Genomic DNA, 16,086 nt, shown 5'->3' with positions numbered 1-16,086 from the left:
CTTCCGGGCCAGATTCAAAGTGTTGGTACTTACCTATAAAGCCTTATATGGCGTGGGACTACGATATCTGTCGGAACGCCTCTCCCGATATGAACCGGCCCGTACACTACGGTCTACTACGAAGGCCCTCCTCCGGGTTCCGACTCATAGGGAAGCCCGGAGAGTGGTGACAAGATCTAGGGCCTTCTCAGTGGTGGCCCCCGAACTATGGAATGGTCTCCCCGAGGAGGTGCGCCTGGCGCCGACACTATCATCTTTTCGGCGCCAGGTTAAAACCTTTCTCTTCTCTGAGGCATTTTAATTCCTGTTAATTGTAAATTATTATATTTTAATTTTAGACTGTACAGTTTTGTGTACAGTTTTGTGTTATTTTTATTGTATTTTTAATGTTCACCGCCCAGAGAGCTGTTGCTAGTCGGGCGGTATATAAGCTTAATTAAATAAATAAAATAAATAAATACTTTCTTCAATTCAAAAGTGGTGTTGCCACCCACCCATAGGTGAAGCACCAGCCAGGGCCCAGAGGAGAGGTGGTGTTGCTGCTGCTGCACCAGCAAAGCAAATACTGCATGAAAGAATTAGGGGAGTGGGGGAGGGTGTGCTGGGGGGGGCATCAATGGCACCAAGGTAAAGGCCTCCTGAAGTCTAGCACAGGGGCTATGATGCCCAATGCAACAATGTCCTGGTTTCTTGCTCTTGTTGTAAACCTGTCCTTCACTCTAAGGTCCCAGAGTAGGTCACAATTCAAAATGCAACATTAAAATAGTTTAGAACAAATTGCAATGACAATTTCTCTCTCTCTCTCTCTCTCTGGTTGTTCCAAAAGAAGAAAAGAACAAAACAGGGCTCTTTCTCTGGCATGCGTTTCTGTGTGGGAGGGCGAAGGCAATGGTTTTGCCTGGTGCCCCCACCAAGAATAGCATGGCATTGACAGCCCATTCGGATAAAACAGGAGCACATGTCTGGCCATGAAGTGGATGGAGTGCGGTGCTTCTGCAAATGTTCAACCCATCCTGCCCATCCGGGAACAGCCCCATGCTGGTAAATGCTCGCAACTGGGTGTCTTTAATTACATAGCAATTCAGCATCTTCAATTTCTATGGGTGAGAGAGTACGGAAAGAATTAATAATAATAACCACAGCCCCTGGAAGGAAGCAGTAATACAAGGCAGACAAAAGCTCCCATCAGAGAGCAACAAAATGGGGGGGGGAGGGGGAAGGAAGGCATGTAGAAGCTGCTGTAATACTGAGGCCACATTAACACCATACATTTATTCCACTAGTATTCCACTTGAAACAGTCATGGCTTGCCCCAAAGAATCCTGGGAAGGGTAGTTTGTGAAGAGTGCTGAGAGCTGTGAAGACACTTCCTATTCTTCTCACAGAGCTCAATTCTCAGAGTGGTTTAACAATCAGTGCCTAGCCGAGAGAACTCTGAAAATTGTAGCTCTGTGAGAGGAGAATAGAGGTCACCTCACAACTCTCAGCACCCTTCACAAACTACACTTCCCAGGATCCTTTGAGAGAAGCCAGGACTGTTTCAAGTGGAATAAATGTCTGGTGTGAATGTGGCCTGAGTCAGACCATCGATCCATCTAGTTCTGCATTAGACTACACTCCAAGGTTTGGGGCGAGGGTCTATCACAGCCTTACCTGGAGAGAGAACTTGGCCCCTTTTGCATGCCACTGAGCTATAGCCCTTCCCTGAGGTTTCTTTTACAACTTAAGGTTGATTCACAAGGCTCTTTTGTTGTTGTTGTTATGGCACGGTGACTGGAACTGTGCTCCTAGTGGGCCAAGGGGGTTACCTCCAATCTGAACACAGTGAATCCACTTAGGAACAGAGGAAGCTCCCTTATCGGTCTGTGAATGCCTAGCAGCAATTCTCCAGGATTTCAAGCAGGGGTCTCTTCCGGCTTTACCTGGAGATGCCATGGATTGCCTGTCGGACCTATTGCATGCAGAGCACACACTCTAACCCTGAGGTATGGCATCTCCCATTAAGCAGAACTAGGTCTAGCTCCAAGGCCAGAAGTCAGAGCCCACTGTTTCCCCAGGTCAGGATGCTGGAGTCTGGAGCTTCAGCAAGGAAGCAGCTCAGACTGGCAACATATAGAGGAGCCTGACTCTCAGCCAGGACCTGATCCATACAGCATTTTCCATGTGCTTCCCTCACAGGAAGTGGCCTCACTGGCAGCTAACCAGGCACTTCAGTGGCAGCTCTGAAATTCCTTCCTAGCTTGCCATCTCCTTGTGGCCTTGATGAAGATGGGGTCTGAGAGCTGGCGGAAGCCTAGGCAGATAGTATGTTAGACCTGCAGTCCTGAGGCAGGGATATCCAGGTCTGATCTGATGGTTCCTCAGGATCACTGACAGCGTGGAGATCTGCTGGAGGCTCCAGCTCCACTTGTCCCTCATCTGAGAAGACCTCAGATTTGTGGGCATGTCTGAAGCCTGACACCCCACCCCATTCTTCTACACCCCATTCTATCTCTGGGCTCCCACTGAGATCAATTTGACCATGTATCTTCATGACATAAGGACAAAAACAAGTAATCCAGCACTGAGTTGTTCAGGGTTTTATGTGTTAATAGCAAGACCTTGAACAAGGCCCAGTTGCCAATCTGCAGCCAGTGCAGTTCCCTCAGTACAGGTGTAGTATGTGTGTGTCCAGGTGATCCACTCAGCAACCTGGCTGCAGCGTTCTGTACCAGTCCCAAGGGAAGTCCCACATAGAGTGCATTACAGTAGTCTAGTTGTGAGATTATCAATGTATTAATTTAGAGAAAAGAAGTATAAGAGGCAACATGATAGAAGTGTATAAAATTATGCATGGCATGGAGTAAGTGGACAGAAATGTTTTTCTCCCCATCTCATAACACTGGAACCCGTGGGCATCCAGCAAAGCAGAACGTCAGAAGATTCAGGAAAGACAAAAGAAAGTCCTTCTTCACACAGCACATCGTTATACTGTGGAATTCGCTCCCACAGGAGGCAGTGACGGCCATCAGCTCATATGGTTTTGAAAGAGGATTAGACAAATTCATGGAGGAGAAGGCTATCAGTAATGCAAAGATGTATCTCTGAACACCAAAGTCAGGATAATTCAGACCAAGGTATTCCCGCTCTCTATGTATGGTTGTGAAAGCTGGACAGTGAAAAAAGCGGATAAGAGAAAAATCAACTCATTTGATATGTGGTGCTGGAGGAGAGCTTTGCGCATACCATGGACTGCGAAAAAGACAAATAATTGGGTGTTAGAACAAATTAAACCAGAACTATCACTAGAAGCTAAAATGATGAAACTGAGGTTATCATACTTTGGACACATCATGCTTTCACTGACCACTAGTACCAGTCCAATGGAGGCTGGTCCACTTGCGCAAATGGGGCACTGCAACCCCAGCCTCAGTCTGCTCTCAGCCAGCGCCTGCCCACCTGCCTTCTAACCTACATCCAGCCTGTCAGCTTTCTCCTCTTTCGTCTCAGCGTTGCCCCTCATGAAACTCAGCAGGGAGGTGGCTGGGGGCAAAACTAGGATTGGTTGGCTCCACCTCTCATTGGCTTTGGCTCCACCTCTCATTGGCTTTGGCTCCACCTACTGTTGGCCTCCCTGTCTTCCACCCCACCAGTCCCAATGGCCATCAGCCACACTGTGCCAGTCCTTGATGCCTCGGTTACCCTTATTTTCCTGATGCATTGGGATTTGTACCAAGTATTGGGTTTTTTTTAATGCTGTGACCACATTGGCATTTTCTCTATAACTGAAAAGTGGCAACAAAATATTTTCAATAAATGAAATAGCATTACCAAATGGGGAACCTATTTTATTTTCTGTCAAAGGCTGCATTCCCCGGGGGTATTTAACCTATAGGGTGTCAAAGCCAGCAAGGGGGCAGGGCTGCAGCCAAAACTGCTCAATCTATCTCCTTTTCTCTCTGTCTCTCCCCATCAGGGGGGGGGGGGAATGGAGGGCAGCCATTTTCTTTCCCTACCACCATATGAAATTAGGCAAAGGGCGATATGCAAGGCCACAGGTTGCCCAAGCCTGCGGCAGAAAAACCCGAGGGACGGCCATAAGCTCCTGTTTGTGAACTCCCTATAACACATCTAGCTGTTCACTGTTAGGAACAGAATGATGGGCTAAATCTATCTTTGGCCTGAAACAGCAAACAGCATTCTTATGTTTGTCAGTCCAGCTATTTTGGTATGCATTCCTTAATTGTATATACTTTTATATTTAAAACTGAAAGCAGGTCTCGGATGCTGATGCTTGCCCACAGTCCACAGTGTTGACATTTTGAGAGTCACTGAGCGACAATTCAAAAGTGGAGAATTTCAGGGGCACACAAATGTTGCAGCCTTCCCCCATTTGACTACTGCTCTGTTCACTTGACCACTCTGCTTTTTGTGTTTTTCTTTCTTTTCAACGCTACACACACCCTCATGGTTTCCACAGTGTGTCTTTGGAATCACAGTCTCTTTCGAAAGCCAACAGTGCCCCCTGGTGCGAGAAAGAAAGAAAGAAAGAAAGAAAGAAAGAAAGAAAGAAAGAAAGGAAGAAAGAAAGAAAGAAAGGAAGAAAGAAAGAAAGAAAGAAAGGAAGAAAGAAAGAAAGAAAGAAAGAAAGGAAGGAAGGAAGAAGGAAGAAGGAAGGAAGGAAGGAAGGAAGGAAGGAAGGAAGGAAGGAAGGCTCTGTCAACTTAAAACTGTCTTTAAGAGATGAGCTGGACAGTATAGGTGGTACAGATGCTTGGCCTGCAACTGGTCCCAGGTTCAAATTTTGCATCTTTCTCCAGGAAGGTCTGGTAAAGACTGATACGGCCTGAAAATCTGCAGAGTCGCTGCGGGTCAGTGTAGACAATACTGAGCTAGATGGGCCAATAGCCTGCTTTGGTATAAGGCAGCTTCCTATAGACTAGCTGAAGGCAGACCAGCAACTCCCACATCTAACAATGTGGCGCAATGAATGAGGGACCAGACTCTGGCTGCCAGAGTCCCTAATAGGAACGCCCTGGTGCCTTACAGGGGGAGTACTATTGCACAGGTCCTGCTTGTAGGCTTCCCATAGGCATCTGGTTAGGCACTTTGAGAACAGAATGCTGGACTACAGTGGTGGCTGATGGCTCCATGTCAGTGGGGAAGTGGAATTAAGCACCTTGGACACCTCCTTGAAAGTTCAGACTAAAACCTGGAGCAGATTCCACTGCCCCACTGACATGGAGCTACCAGCTGCCACTTGCTGGAGCAGATGGGGCTTTGGCCTGATCCAGCAGCCAGGCTCTTCTTGTGTTCAGTTACTCATCTAACTGCAACACACACCACAAAGACCTATTTGTGCACTCCGGTTGTGCATAATATCATCATGCAAGGGAGAGAGGGGAAAAACTCTGCCCCTCTGGCATATAACCTCCTCCTCCCCACCACTGCCACCGCAAGCATCCAGAAATCGTAGGGCAAACTTATGAAGCAGGGAGCCTCGTGTACCGCTTAGAAAGCCTGAATATTAAGTGGTATATAAAAATATCTGAAATAAATACTTGTGCATAAGCAGAGTCCCAAAATACACAGGGAACCTCCACAAGCAGAGGAGGCTCTACACTGCAGACCTTTCTTCTCCAAAAGGTGGGGGGTCTGGGGGGAAAGGATTCTCTGGAGTGGGAGGGGTGTGGCAGTGTCCCCCCAGCTCTCCCTTAATAATAATAATAATAATAATAATAATAATAATAATAATAATAATAATAATTTAATTTTTGTGTCACCTATCTGGCCAAGGCCACTCTAGGCGACGTACACAATTAAATTCCAGTAAAATACAATTTAAAATACGATTTAAAATACATAGCAATACAATACAGTCGACAATAAAGGATTAAATTACAGCATAAAACAGTATGTAAACAACGGGCGTTCAGTAATAGTGATAAAAGCTTAGCCCTCCCCGGAGGTCCCGAAGGCCTGTCCAAAGAGCCAGGTTTTTAATGCTCGGCGGAATGCATCCAGGGAAGGGGCATGTCGAAGATCAAATGGGAGGGAGTTCCAGAGAGTGGGGGCCGCCATTGAAAATGGTGAAGATTGTTCATACAAATTGAATGCCCTCGTTTGTTTGATTGATTGATACCCCAATACCTCAAGGACTGCCTCTCCCCATATGAACCAACCCAGACCCTGCATTGAGCATCTGAGGCCCTTATTTGTGTTCCTCCTTCGAGGGAGGTGTGGAACATGGTGGCATGAGAACTGGCCTTCTCAGTGGTGCCCCCCCCACTTATGGAACACTCTCCCCAGAGAGACACACCTGGCACCATCATTATCTGTCTTTAGGTGCCAAGCAAAAACATTCCTCTTCTCCCAGGCATTTGGCTCTTAATTTTTGGGAGGGTTTTTGGAGGGTTTTGACGTTGTGGCTTCTTTTAGAGGGTGGGCTGTTCCAACGTCTTATCTATGTATTGTTTTTGGTTTTTACTTCTTATTTGTGTTAGTTTTATATTGGTTTTAATCTTTTTATTGTGTGTCCCTTTGGGTTCATTTTTAATGAAGAAAAGTGACTAGTAAATTTAATATAAATAAATAAATGTATATCCTCCCCGTAAATATTAGACAGGCGCCATCTCTGTTGTCTTTTTGGCACCTACTGAAGACCTTCTCCTTTCAACGAGCCTTTTAAGCAGAGATCTTATCCCAGTCTGCATCCTGTAATGGTTTTTAAGATGTTTTTAAACATCATTTTTACAGTGTTTTGTTTTCAATACTGTTTTGAAAAGGTTTTTTTTAGTGTTTTATCCAGTAATGTAGCAGCAGATACAGAAGTGCAAGGTCCCTTCATGACAGTCACAGCCACACTCCCCCCCCCCGTTTTCTTTTGCTGTTGGGTTGAGAATGAGCATAGAAGGGGAGAGTGTCAGCTACTGAGAAGAATCTTCTCAGTGGCTGACTTGCCTCCTTTTACTCTGATTGGCTCCAATCAGCAGGAAAGGGCAAGGAAGCACCTTAGAAGAATGTGCTTTTCAGTGGCCAACACACTCCCCTTTCATGCTAACTGGCTCATAGGATGTTGGAGACATAGAGACCCTGCTCCCCAAAAAGTAAGCGTTCTAAAACTCCCACCTCCCCCAAATGACTGCACTCCTGATTTTATCACTTGTTTACCAACCTGGGCTCCCTTTGGGAGGGAGGGATATAAATTTAATTATAAATAAACAAATATCCTGCCCTTCCTCCTGAAAGAGCCCAGAAGAGTAAAAACGCATCAACAAAACAAAGGGATTCTAAAAATGGTTAAAACATTCTAAAAATGGTTACCGTTAAAACCAAATAGGGCTTAATGCTGTGGTGAAAGTAACTCCTCGCCTTCCCAGCTGCACTCTCTGGCTAAATTCTTACCAATTGCAGGCCCGTGGTGGGGCTTGACATTTGCTTAACAGACAACACTGTAGACAAGGCCTCTCTCTTGTTCCCTTCTGTGGGCTTCTCCAGATGACCTATTTATTAAGCATTCGTTTTGGTTTGCCAGCATAAAGCTTACAAGGAGATTAGACTATGTCTGGTCTTTATTATCTGTTCTGCTTTGTGAAGCAGTTACGTGACAATGAGCATTCGTCCCAATTGCTTGCAGGGTGTTTATACATCTTCCCGTGGATTATTCATGCCTCTGATATTTCCCTGCCATGTTCCTAACTGCAAAAAGCCCTTTCTTTTTTAAAAGCGGGATTGTTGTGCTAGGGTGGCGGAGCACGTTAGCCCACTTTAATTGCCCAAACCTCAATTGCCCAAACCTCAATTCATAGTACGTGCTCAGTCCCTCCGACCAAATTAGGGTTGCCAGGCTCAGGGCCTGAGAATGATTCTGTATCTTTAAGAGAAGGGAAAATTCAGCCAAGTGCAGGTTTTCTTGCAATATTGTAATGGGAAAAACCACAAGGTGGAATTCTCTCTTCCTCCTGCACAATTTTTAAAGATACAGAAGGCCTCTTGGTTGCCAGGCCCCGCCTCCAAGAGGTCTTCTGTATCTTTAAAAGCTGTGCAGGGGGAAGGGAGAATTCCACCTTGTGGTTTTTCCCATTACAGGGTTGCAAGAACACCTGCCCTTGGCTGAATTTTCTCTTCTCTTAAAGATACAGAATCATTCTCAGGCCCTGAGCCTGGCAACTCTATACCAAATACAGACCATCTAAAGGTTTTGCTACCCTGGGAAAAGTGGGAGTGGTGCTCCTAGCATCGTCTGGGGCCATGTTGCCCCACAACGTCTCTGCAGAAAGGCACCGCATCACAATGACACAGCATCCACCCAGGTGCATTTTTGCTTGCGGGGGGAACCTGGCTGCCCCCAGCGATTCCTGTAATGGCAAAACAGTTCAAAGGAAGACAAAAGGCAATGCGTCTGCTGCTGTCTGTGGCAAGCCTAAGTTCCCCAAGCCTGAAACTGCCAGCCCACCAAAGATGGCGGATTTCCCTCTCCCCCCTACTTTAGTGTCCCCCACCCCTCTGAATGTGCACATAAAAACCCCCAATTCAGAGCTTTCCGCACAGCATTATCTTACCCTGATGTTGCTATATAAATCATAATGTGTGATTTTCCAAGCTAAATAGGAGAGCCATATCTATTCCCAAATCAGTAAAGGCTTGTTAAGCAGGTGGTTGAAGCTGACTTGGGTGATATTTCCCCACGTCTTCTGTTCAGCTGCTCCTGGCCATATTAATTAATATTCATAGCAGTTTGTTCTAAGTGTCCATTACAATTAAAGCACCAGCAGGCCTTTGCTTATTTTTTTTTTTTAAGAAAAAACCATTTGGCTAACTCTCTTTTGATCTGCCCTGAAGGCTGAGATGGCGAAGGGCTGTTTCTTATCCTCCTTGTGTCAATGATTTATTGTTATTTGGGCTGAAGTTTGGCCAGTCGCCTGGCCTTTTATTCCTGCAGAAATACTCTGATTTCAATCGCTCTCCCCCTGTCGCTTTAATGGCATCCAATCTTCTATTTATACAATAAATATTTATGAAGGCCCTTAATGAACAAGATGGAGCATGTGGGAGAGAGGGAGAAAGTGTGTGTGTAAGAGGGTTTTCATTCATATTTGTCGTTTGTCAGATGAGTGGAGGTTTGTTAGTACGCAAAGGGCCTAATTTCTTGATTAAATTTCATCTTACAAATATAATATTGAAAATTAACTTCCACCTTTTTTACCCGAGCAGCGGGGGGGGGAGGGCGGCTGTCTCAGCGGGGAATCAAAGAAGTGGTTTCGCTGAGAGTGTCACATGGCAGGATGCACCAGTGTCTGTACACACCAGTGTCTCTACACCTGCTGGGCTCCCAGCACACTCTCCCCTATTAGTTCATGGCTCCCCAACATTTTTTTTGCAGATCACTTGAAAATTGTTGAGTCTCAGCAGACCACTTAATCATTTTTCTGTAGCAATTGTAATGCGCTGTGCTAGATGCTGTATGGATTTTTGTTGCTTCCTTTATTATTTTTATCTATCATATTTTATTGTATCACAGTTTGAATTCCATTGAATAAAATGCAATATCAGAAATAAAAGTAGCAATAAATGTACAATTAGAAATCAATATGGATATTTAATGGGAACACACAAAGACCACCTAACACAGCTTGCGGACCATTGGTAGTTCAGGGACCACAGTTTTGGGAAGCCCCTGTATTGATTCATCTTCAGTCCAAATAAAACCTGGACTTGTGTTCTACAAAAGGGTAGCATGTAATGAGAGAAATGTAATGGTGTCATTCTGCAGCCATACAAACCCAGTGCTTGGTGACAGATGCAATATGACGATGGCAGTTTACACTTGCGTTGATGCAAGGGCACTGCCTATAGCAGTGTATGGTGCTGGCTTTGACTTTCAAACCCTTTAAAAAGGAGGTTGCCAAGCTTGGGGGCTAATGGGCACACTTGGAATTTTAAGGAAAATGCCGTGGGCACCAGCCACAAAATGGCTGCCACGGGATGAATGGAAATGGACTGCCTTCAAGTTGATCCCGACTTATGACGACCCTATGAATAGGGTTTTCATGGTAAGCGGCATTCAGAGGTGGTTTTACCATTGCCTTCCTCTGAGGCTGAGAGGCAGTGACTGGCCCAAGGTTGCCCAGTGAGCTTCACGGCTGTGTGGGGATTCGAACCCTGGTCTCCCAGGCCATAGTCCAACACCTTAGCCACTACACCACACTGCCACTCACCGCCACGGGGTGAAGCAGCCATTTTATGGTGTGCCACAGGGTGAAGCACACCATAAAATGGCTGCCATCAGAGTGTGGCTTAACAGAAAATGGCTGCTGTGGGGGCATAAGCAGGAAATGGCTGCCGCATCTAAAAGGGCAGAAAAAGAGTCAGGACCACAGAATGGTGTGGACATGTCTGCATCAGTCCCCCCCGCAAACAATGGAGGAAAAGGCACCTGCACCAACCATCACCGCACTTGCTGACACAGAGGTCTTTGCACCGCTTCTGTGCTCAGAACAGAAAGGAGGGTGGGGTGTCCAGTCCTGGCACCCAATGAAATGTGGGCATGTTTAATGTAGGAGAGGCCGGGCCAGTGCCAACAAGAACTGAGCCGGAAGAACAACCACTCTCTCATGCACTGTGGGGATTTTTGAGAGATTCTTTCTTTGCAGGCACGAATCGAGATACTGGTGGGCACTTTGTGCCTGCGGGCATACTGGTGTCGCCCCCCTTCCCTGCTGCAAATGCCCCTTTGTGGGTATCTCAGGAACATCTGTTCCAGTATGAGATGTTTTAAGATCTGCCGATGAGGCTCTAGTCTAAAGGCACCTTTTCCACTCGTCTAAGCTCGCCCCTTGACTTACAGCTCTGATCTCCCAGAATCCTAAATCATGAGGGGAATTTTCACAAGTAGAGAAGGCCCCTGCTGGAAGTCCCTCTGCATACATTTGCCTCCCACCACAAGGAGGGCAATGGGGGATAGAACTAGTGCACTTGCGCTCACTCTCCCTCACATGATTCTAATCAGGTGGGCTCAGGGTTTTTGTCATTAGTCACCCGGTAGCTTTGAAAACTCTCCCTGCAAGTTGTTCATTTAGCTGCCTCTCTTATGGCATTCCAAAAAAAGAAAAGAAGTGATGACAGTTCTGTTCCTTTGTGCTGTTAGCCTTTATTATCCTTAGTCCTCAGTTGAGTGTTTTACACTTCTTTTTGTTATTTTAAGATCAATCTTGATTTTCTATTAATCAATCTTAATTTAATTGTTTTTCTGTGCTGCTTTGGGAGGGCGAAATGCAACACAGTATGAAAGTGTTGTAAGCACCTCAAGAAGTTTCAGAGGGCTAGCCACTTCATTAGATTGAAGCTGATGAGGTCGAGTGCCATCCACAAAAGCTTATGCCAGCCTTTGCCAACATGGTGTCCTCCATACGTTTTGGACTACACTTCCCATCAGCCCCAGCCAGCGTGTGCTGATGGCAGATGTAGTGCCAAACATATGGAGAGCATCAGATTGGCATAGGCTGGCTTATGTCATAATAAATTTGTTAGCCTTTAAGGCACCACAGGCCTCTACAGTTGCCACGTGAATCCCACTGGTGGCTGTACGGAAGTAACCTTGAGTTTATTTTATTAAATTTATATCCCACCCTTTCTCCCAGAAGGAGCCCACAGCGGCAAACAAAAAACACTAAAAATACTCTAAAACATCTTAAAACAAAAAACTTTAAAACATATTAAAACCAAACAATCTTTCAAAATCTCTTTAGAAAAAGGCTTTAAGAACATCTTTAAAAGCATCAGATCGTGTATTAGATTTCCCCAGAGACTCTCTTTTGTCCTTCCATCTTCCTTAAATTTCTGTGTCCCAAAACACAGCCACTTAAGCTGAGGGATCTACCTAGGTCTTGTCTGGGGGCAGCCTAGCTGTCAATGCCCATGACAAAACAACGGCTGTGCTTTCCCTCCTGGTTGGCCATGGTGGGAACAGCATGCTGAAATAGATGAGCCACTGGCCTGATCCAGCAGGCTCTTCTTTCTCCGCTGGCCCACTCACCTCTTTAGCAGGGTCCATGTTCAAAGATCACCTTTCTGCCGGGTCACTTGGCTGTTTGTGCTCATGCAGAAAAGTTGAGTAAGTTCATGGGTGAAATGTATTCCTGTTACACGTAAGGACATTACTTTTAAAAAGCATATGGGGGGAACTAGTGATTTGTTTTCATATGCACCCTTTCTAGTGTTTGTTCTAGACAAAGGAAAACAAGGAAAAACTTCCCTGCGAAGAAAAGTAGTGTCACCACCAATGACTCTGCTGAAGACAGCTATGCACATTTATTGCAATCTAAACACAGAGCCTCAAGTTCAAGAAGTGCTGTTTTAATAATCTGGACAGTTCTCCTGTTCAGGACCCTGGAGAGTTATAGAGCATTCTTAGCAGTTCCCCGAGGCTGCAGCCTCCACTTGGAGCTAAAAGTTGAACTGTAAGATTTCAAATTTATAGTTCGCATAGTTAAATTGATTATCAGGTATATGAAGTGTTATCTTCAATTTTAAAAAAATCATGAACTTTAAATCCTCAAGTCAGAATGACACAGAGCTTCAGAGTTTGGGTAGGGGAATTTCAAGTTTTAGCAAAATTTCATTGACAAACCTAAAACAAAATAAGAATTTTGTGTTACCCTAATGACTAATAGATTTATTGTGACATAAGCTTTTGTGGACTAGCTTTCATCAGATGCATGAAACATTACCCTTAGCTGGCAGATATATAATCTGCCAATTGAGGCTGATGCTTCCTGCATCTCACAAAGTGGAGTCATGACTCTTCATCGTTTTTTGTTAAAACAGTCCAATGTGGCTATCCCCCTGGAATTAGTGATGAAGCCAAAATTCTAGCATTAAAATCTGAGAATCACCCCTGCACACTCAAACACATGTATACCAAAAGGATTTCAAAACTGGAGTTTGAATCAATTTGAGAAAGTTGGATACATTTCAAGGCTTGTGCAAATTGTTTGCTTTTCTGCTTATAGCCATCCACAAAATGAAGGCAATGCAATCTCTTAAAGGTCACAGAGCCAGAAAGACCCTCCAAAGTAATCCAGTTTATTTCTGAACAGAAGGCAAGGTCCAGTAAATAAATCAGGAAGATGATTAATTACCACACAAAAAATATAATTATTGAAACACACGCTAATGAAAAACAAATTTTTACAAGTCTATTAAACCCAGAGAAGCAGACGCATCAATTAAGTTCATTGACATTCATTCTTCATTTTATTGTCTGACTAGCTATTTTTTGTAGAGGAAAAAATAATGCTTTTTAATTAATACTTATAAAATAACCTTATTTTACAAAGATTTACAGCTTTGAGGAGATGACTCGGGGTGACTCATTTAAATCGCCAACCATTTTTTTTATATAAAAAGAACAAAAATTATGGTGATGATGCAAAAAGTAATCAGGACAAATCTGGGTAGATCAATCCTTCCACACAAACACAATATAACATTTTTTAAAAGTTAACAGGTTAGACATTTAATAGAAAAGGGGTTGAAAGAGGAGAAGGGGCCAGTGAATCACTGAAATAATTAATGTTATCAAGGGATAATAGGATTGTTCTTAAAATAGTCTTCTGATTTCAAATTTTGCTATGCTGTGTTCACAGGGCAAGGCACATAGGAGAAACAAAGCTCAAGTGGAAATATATATATATATCAGATCACATTTTGGAAAATTGCACACTACTTTTCAAATAATATCTTTCATGCAGTAACTCCGATTTCCCCCCTCATGGAGGTACTAAACACGAACCCATAACCCAATGACAACAGAAAGAAGTCCCTGGGTGTGGCTCTTCATCTGCCTACCCCAGCCTGGTGCCGTCCAGATGTTTTGGACTACAACTCTCATCAGATGACCTGGCTGATGGGAGTTGTAATCTAAAACTTCTGGAGGGCACGAGGCTGGGAAGGCTGCTCTACAGCAACCACAAATAATAACGTGATTGAGGCCCAAGACAAAATCCCCCCCCCCGCTTTTTGAACCATTGGCAATATCTGCCTAGGCAAAACACACACTTTTTTCATCACGGCAGTGAGATGGGAGTCAGCCATTCCCAGTACATATTTAAAAGAGCAGCGGTCACTTAATGAGACGGTTTCGGGCACAATTCAGATCCAAGATATTAAAGACACGTTTCGCATCTCTGCGATTCTCCACTGGTGTCTTTTAACTCACCTCCATTGAGGCTATTCGCAGTGGCCAAGTGTTGCCTTTTCACCAGCAAAGCACAAATGGATGGATTGATGCCCAAGCACCTCCTCGTCCCAAAAGAGCTTTTCATCGGCGGTTCCCCATCTCTTTGATCCCTAGAGTCCTGGTGTGTTTGGTCCCTTAATGCCAGAGGTGGAGTTTTTGCCAACTTGATGAAGTCAAGCTTGCAACAGAACTTTCCCCCGATCCCATTCAGTATGCAGGCCCTTTGACAGAGCCTGGTTCAGTCAGGCGCGCTGAAGCATAGGCAGAAGCTCCCAGGCAGAGGGCTGCCTCGCAGAAACCAGGAAGGCCAGGACGACCAGGCAAGCCGGGTCGCCCAGCTTCTCCTGCTACGCCTGGAGTTCCTCGCTCTCCATCTTTGCCATTGGTAGCTTGTCCAGCCTGTCCAGGCAGACCTGGAAGAATGAAAACAGAAGTGGGTGATCTGCACTTCTGTGTCTTCTACAACAGGTATGGGCAAAAAGTAGATCAGAATCTACTAGTAGATCTCTGGCTGATCTGCAGTAGATCACCAAGGATTTCCGACACTCAGTTGATGTAATGATAGCAACACCTTGTTGCTGAAACAAAGAATATTTGAGTTGGGTGGAATCAAGTGCAAGGATTTGCACTTGCAGAACAGAACTTTCTCCCCTTCTCCTCCCATGGTGCACACCACACCCTCCCCAGATCTGCTGTAGAGGGTTGGGGGAAAACCCAGAACAGATATAGGGGGTCACGTGGGGGAAGCGTTCTGTTGTGCAAGCATAAATTCTTGCGTTAACTCAACAAGTTACTTAGTGCTACATTGAGTTCATCCCTAAGAATGGGTTTTTGTGTGAGAGGACCATGAGCTCAGTTCTACTACTGAACACAAATTCCTACAGTGAGATGCACTCAGAGGTGCTCTTTTCCTTTATTCTATGTCGGTCCCCCACTTCCACCTCTTAGTCGCTATTTTGTACTTGGCTCCAGCCACTGGACCTTGGGGTTTTGGGAAAAAACCAAAGTAGTTCTTGCCTAGCTGTGCTAGCTGGGGCTGATGGGAACTGTCATCCAAAACATATGAAAAGCACCAGGTTTGGGAAGGCTGTTATATAGTTTCAACTTATTTTTTATGAAATCAAGACAATTTGTCCTGTCACTATATATATATAAAAAATTGGCATGGAGAATATGAGGCAGAGTATAATCTGGCCAAATTTCAGGAAAACCTAGTGGAAAAAATTACAGCAGCTGCTTTAAAAAGTGTCCTTTTAAACCAGAGAGCTCATGTTTAGAATTGCTTCTTTGCTGACCCAAAACAGGAATTCAGTGTTTCCTATTCTCCATTTAAATTGTGTCCAATCCTCCCACCCCCCAATAAATCCAGGATATTGCAAGACTCTGCCCGTGTGTTGTTCATGTGAGAAGACACAGGACAGGGTTGAAGTTGTGAGGTGTTTGAAGTCACAACCGTTGGTGTTCTAAGCATGGCTGCCACCAGCAGAAGGAGCAGGAAGGCAAGTGGGGAGCCAGAATGATATCAATCTTTCCAGCCTCGGAACCTCAGCCGGAGGAGCCAAATGCGGTCCTCCAGGTCTTTTTCTCTGGCTCTTGGAATTCTCTCCAGGCTGCCCCACCTCTCCCCAGGGCACCCCCCTCACTGGCACTGCACCTCAAGTGTTTTTGTCTGGCCCAAACGGGACCTTGAACTCTAAACCCAGCCTAGATTATGCTGACACTAGACCTGTTTGCTGTGAGCGCCATCATCTCCAATTCTCAGGGGGGGGGGTTTGAAGGTCCCTGGACTTTGGCCCTAACTTCCAGCCCAACGGCACCACTGGCTCCAGCCTGCTGGCAAGACCTTTGACAATGATATTCCAAGAGAC

General features: G+C 45.1%; 1 protein-coding gene across 2 annotated transcripts in view; it reads right to left on the bottom strand.

Annotated features, from left to right (window-relative positions):
- Positions 1–13,108: 13,108 nt before the first annotated feature.
- The window catches only part of COL9A2 (collagen type IX alpha 2 chain), an 85,295-nt gene continuing 82,317 nt past the window's right edge, over positions 13,109–16,086 (bottom strand). For both annotated transcript variants that reach the window (XM_061597573.1, XM_061597574.1), the window contains one exon: positions 13,109–14,631. In XM_061597573.1, the coding sequence (XP_061453557.1) occupies positions 14,426–14,631 (206 nt within the window). In that variant the 3' untranslated portion in view covers positions 13,109–14,425. The remainder of the gene's footprint in view (positions 14,632–16,086) is intronic.

Source organism: Rhineura floridana, chromosome 15 (genome assembly GCF_030035675.1).
Source record: "Rhineura floridana isolate rRhiFlo1 chromosome 15, rRhiFlo1.hap2, whole genome shotgun sequence".
NCBI classification, from domain to species: domain Eukaryota; kingdom Metazoa; phylum Chordata; class Lepidosauria; order Squamata; family Rhineuridae; genus Rhineura; species Rhineura floridana.
The sequence above is the reverse complement of the archived record's forward strand: the minus strand, read 5'-3'. Positions and strand labels throughout refer to the sequence as shown.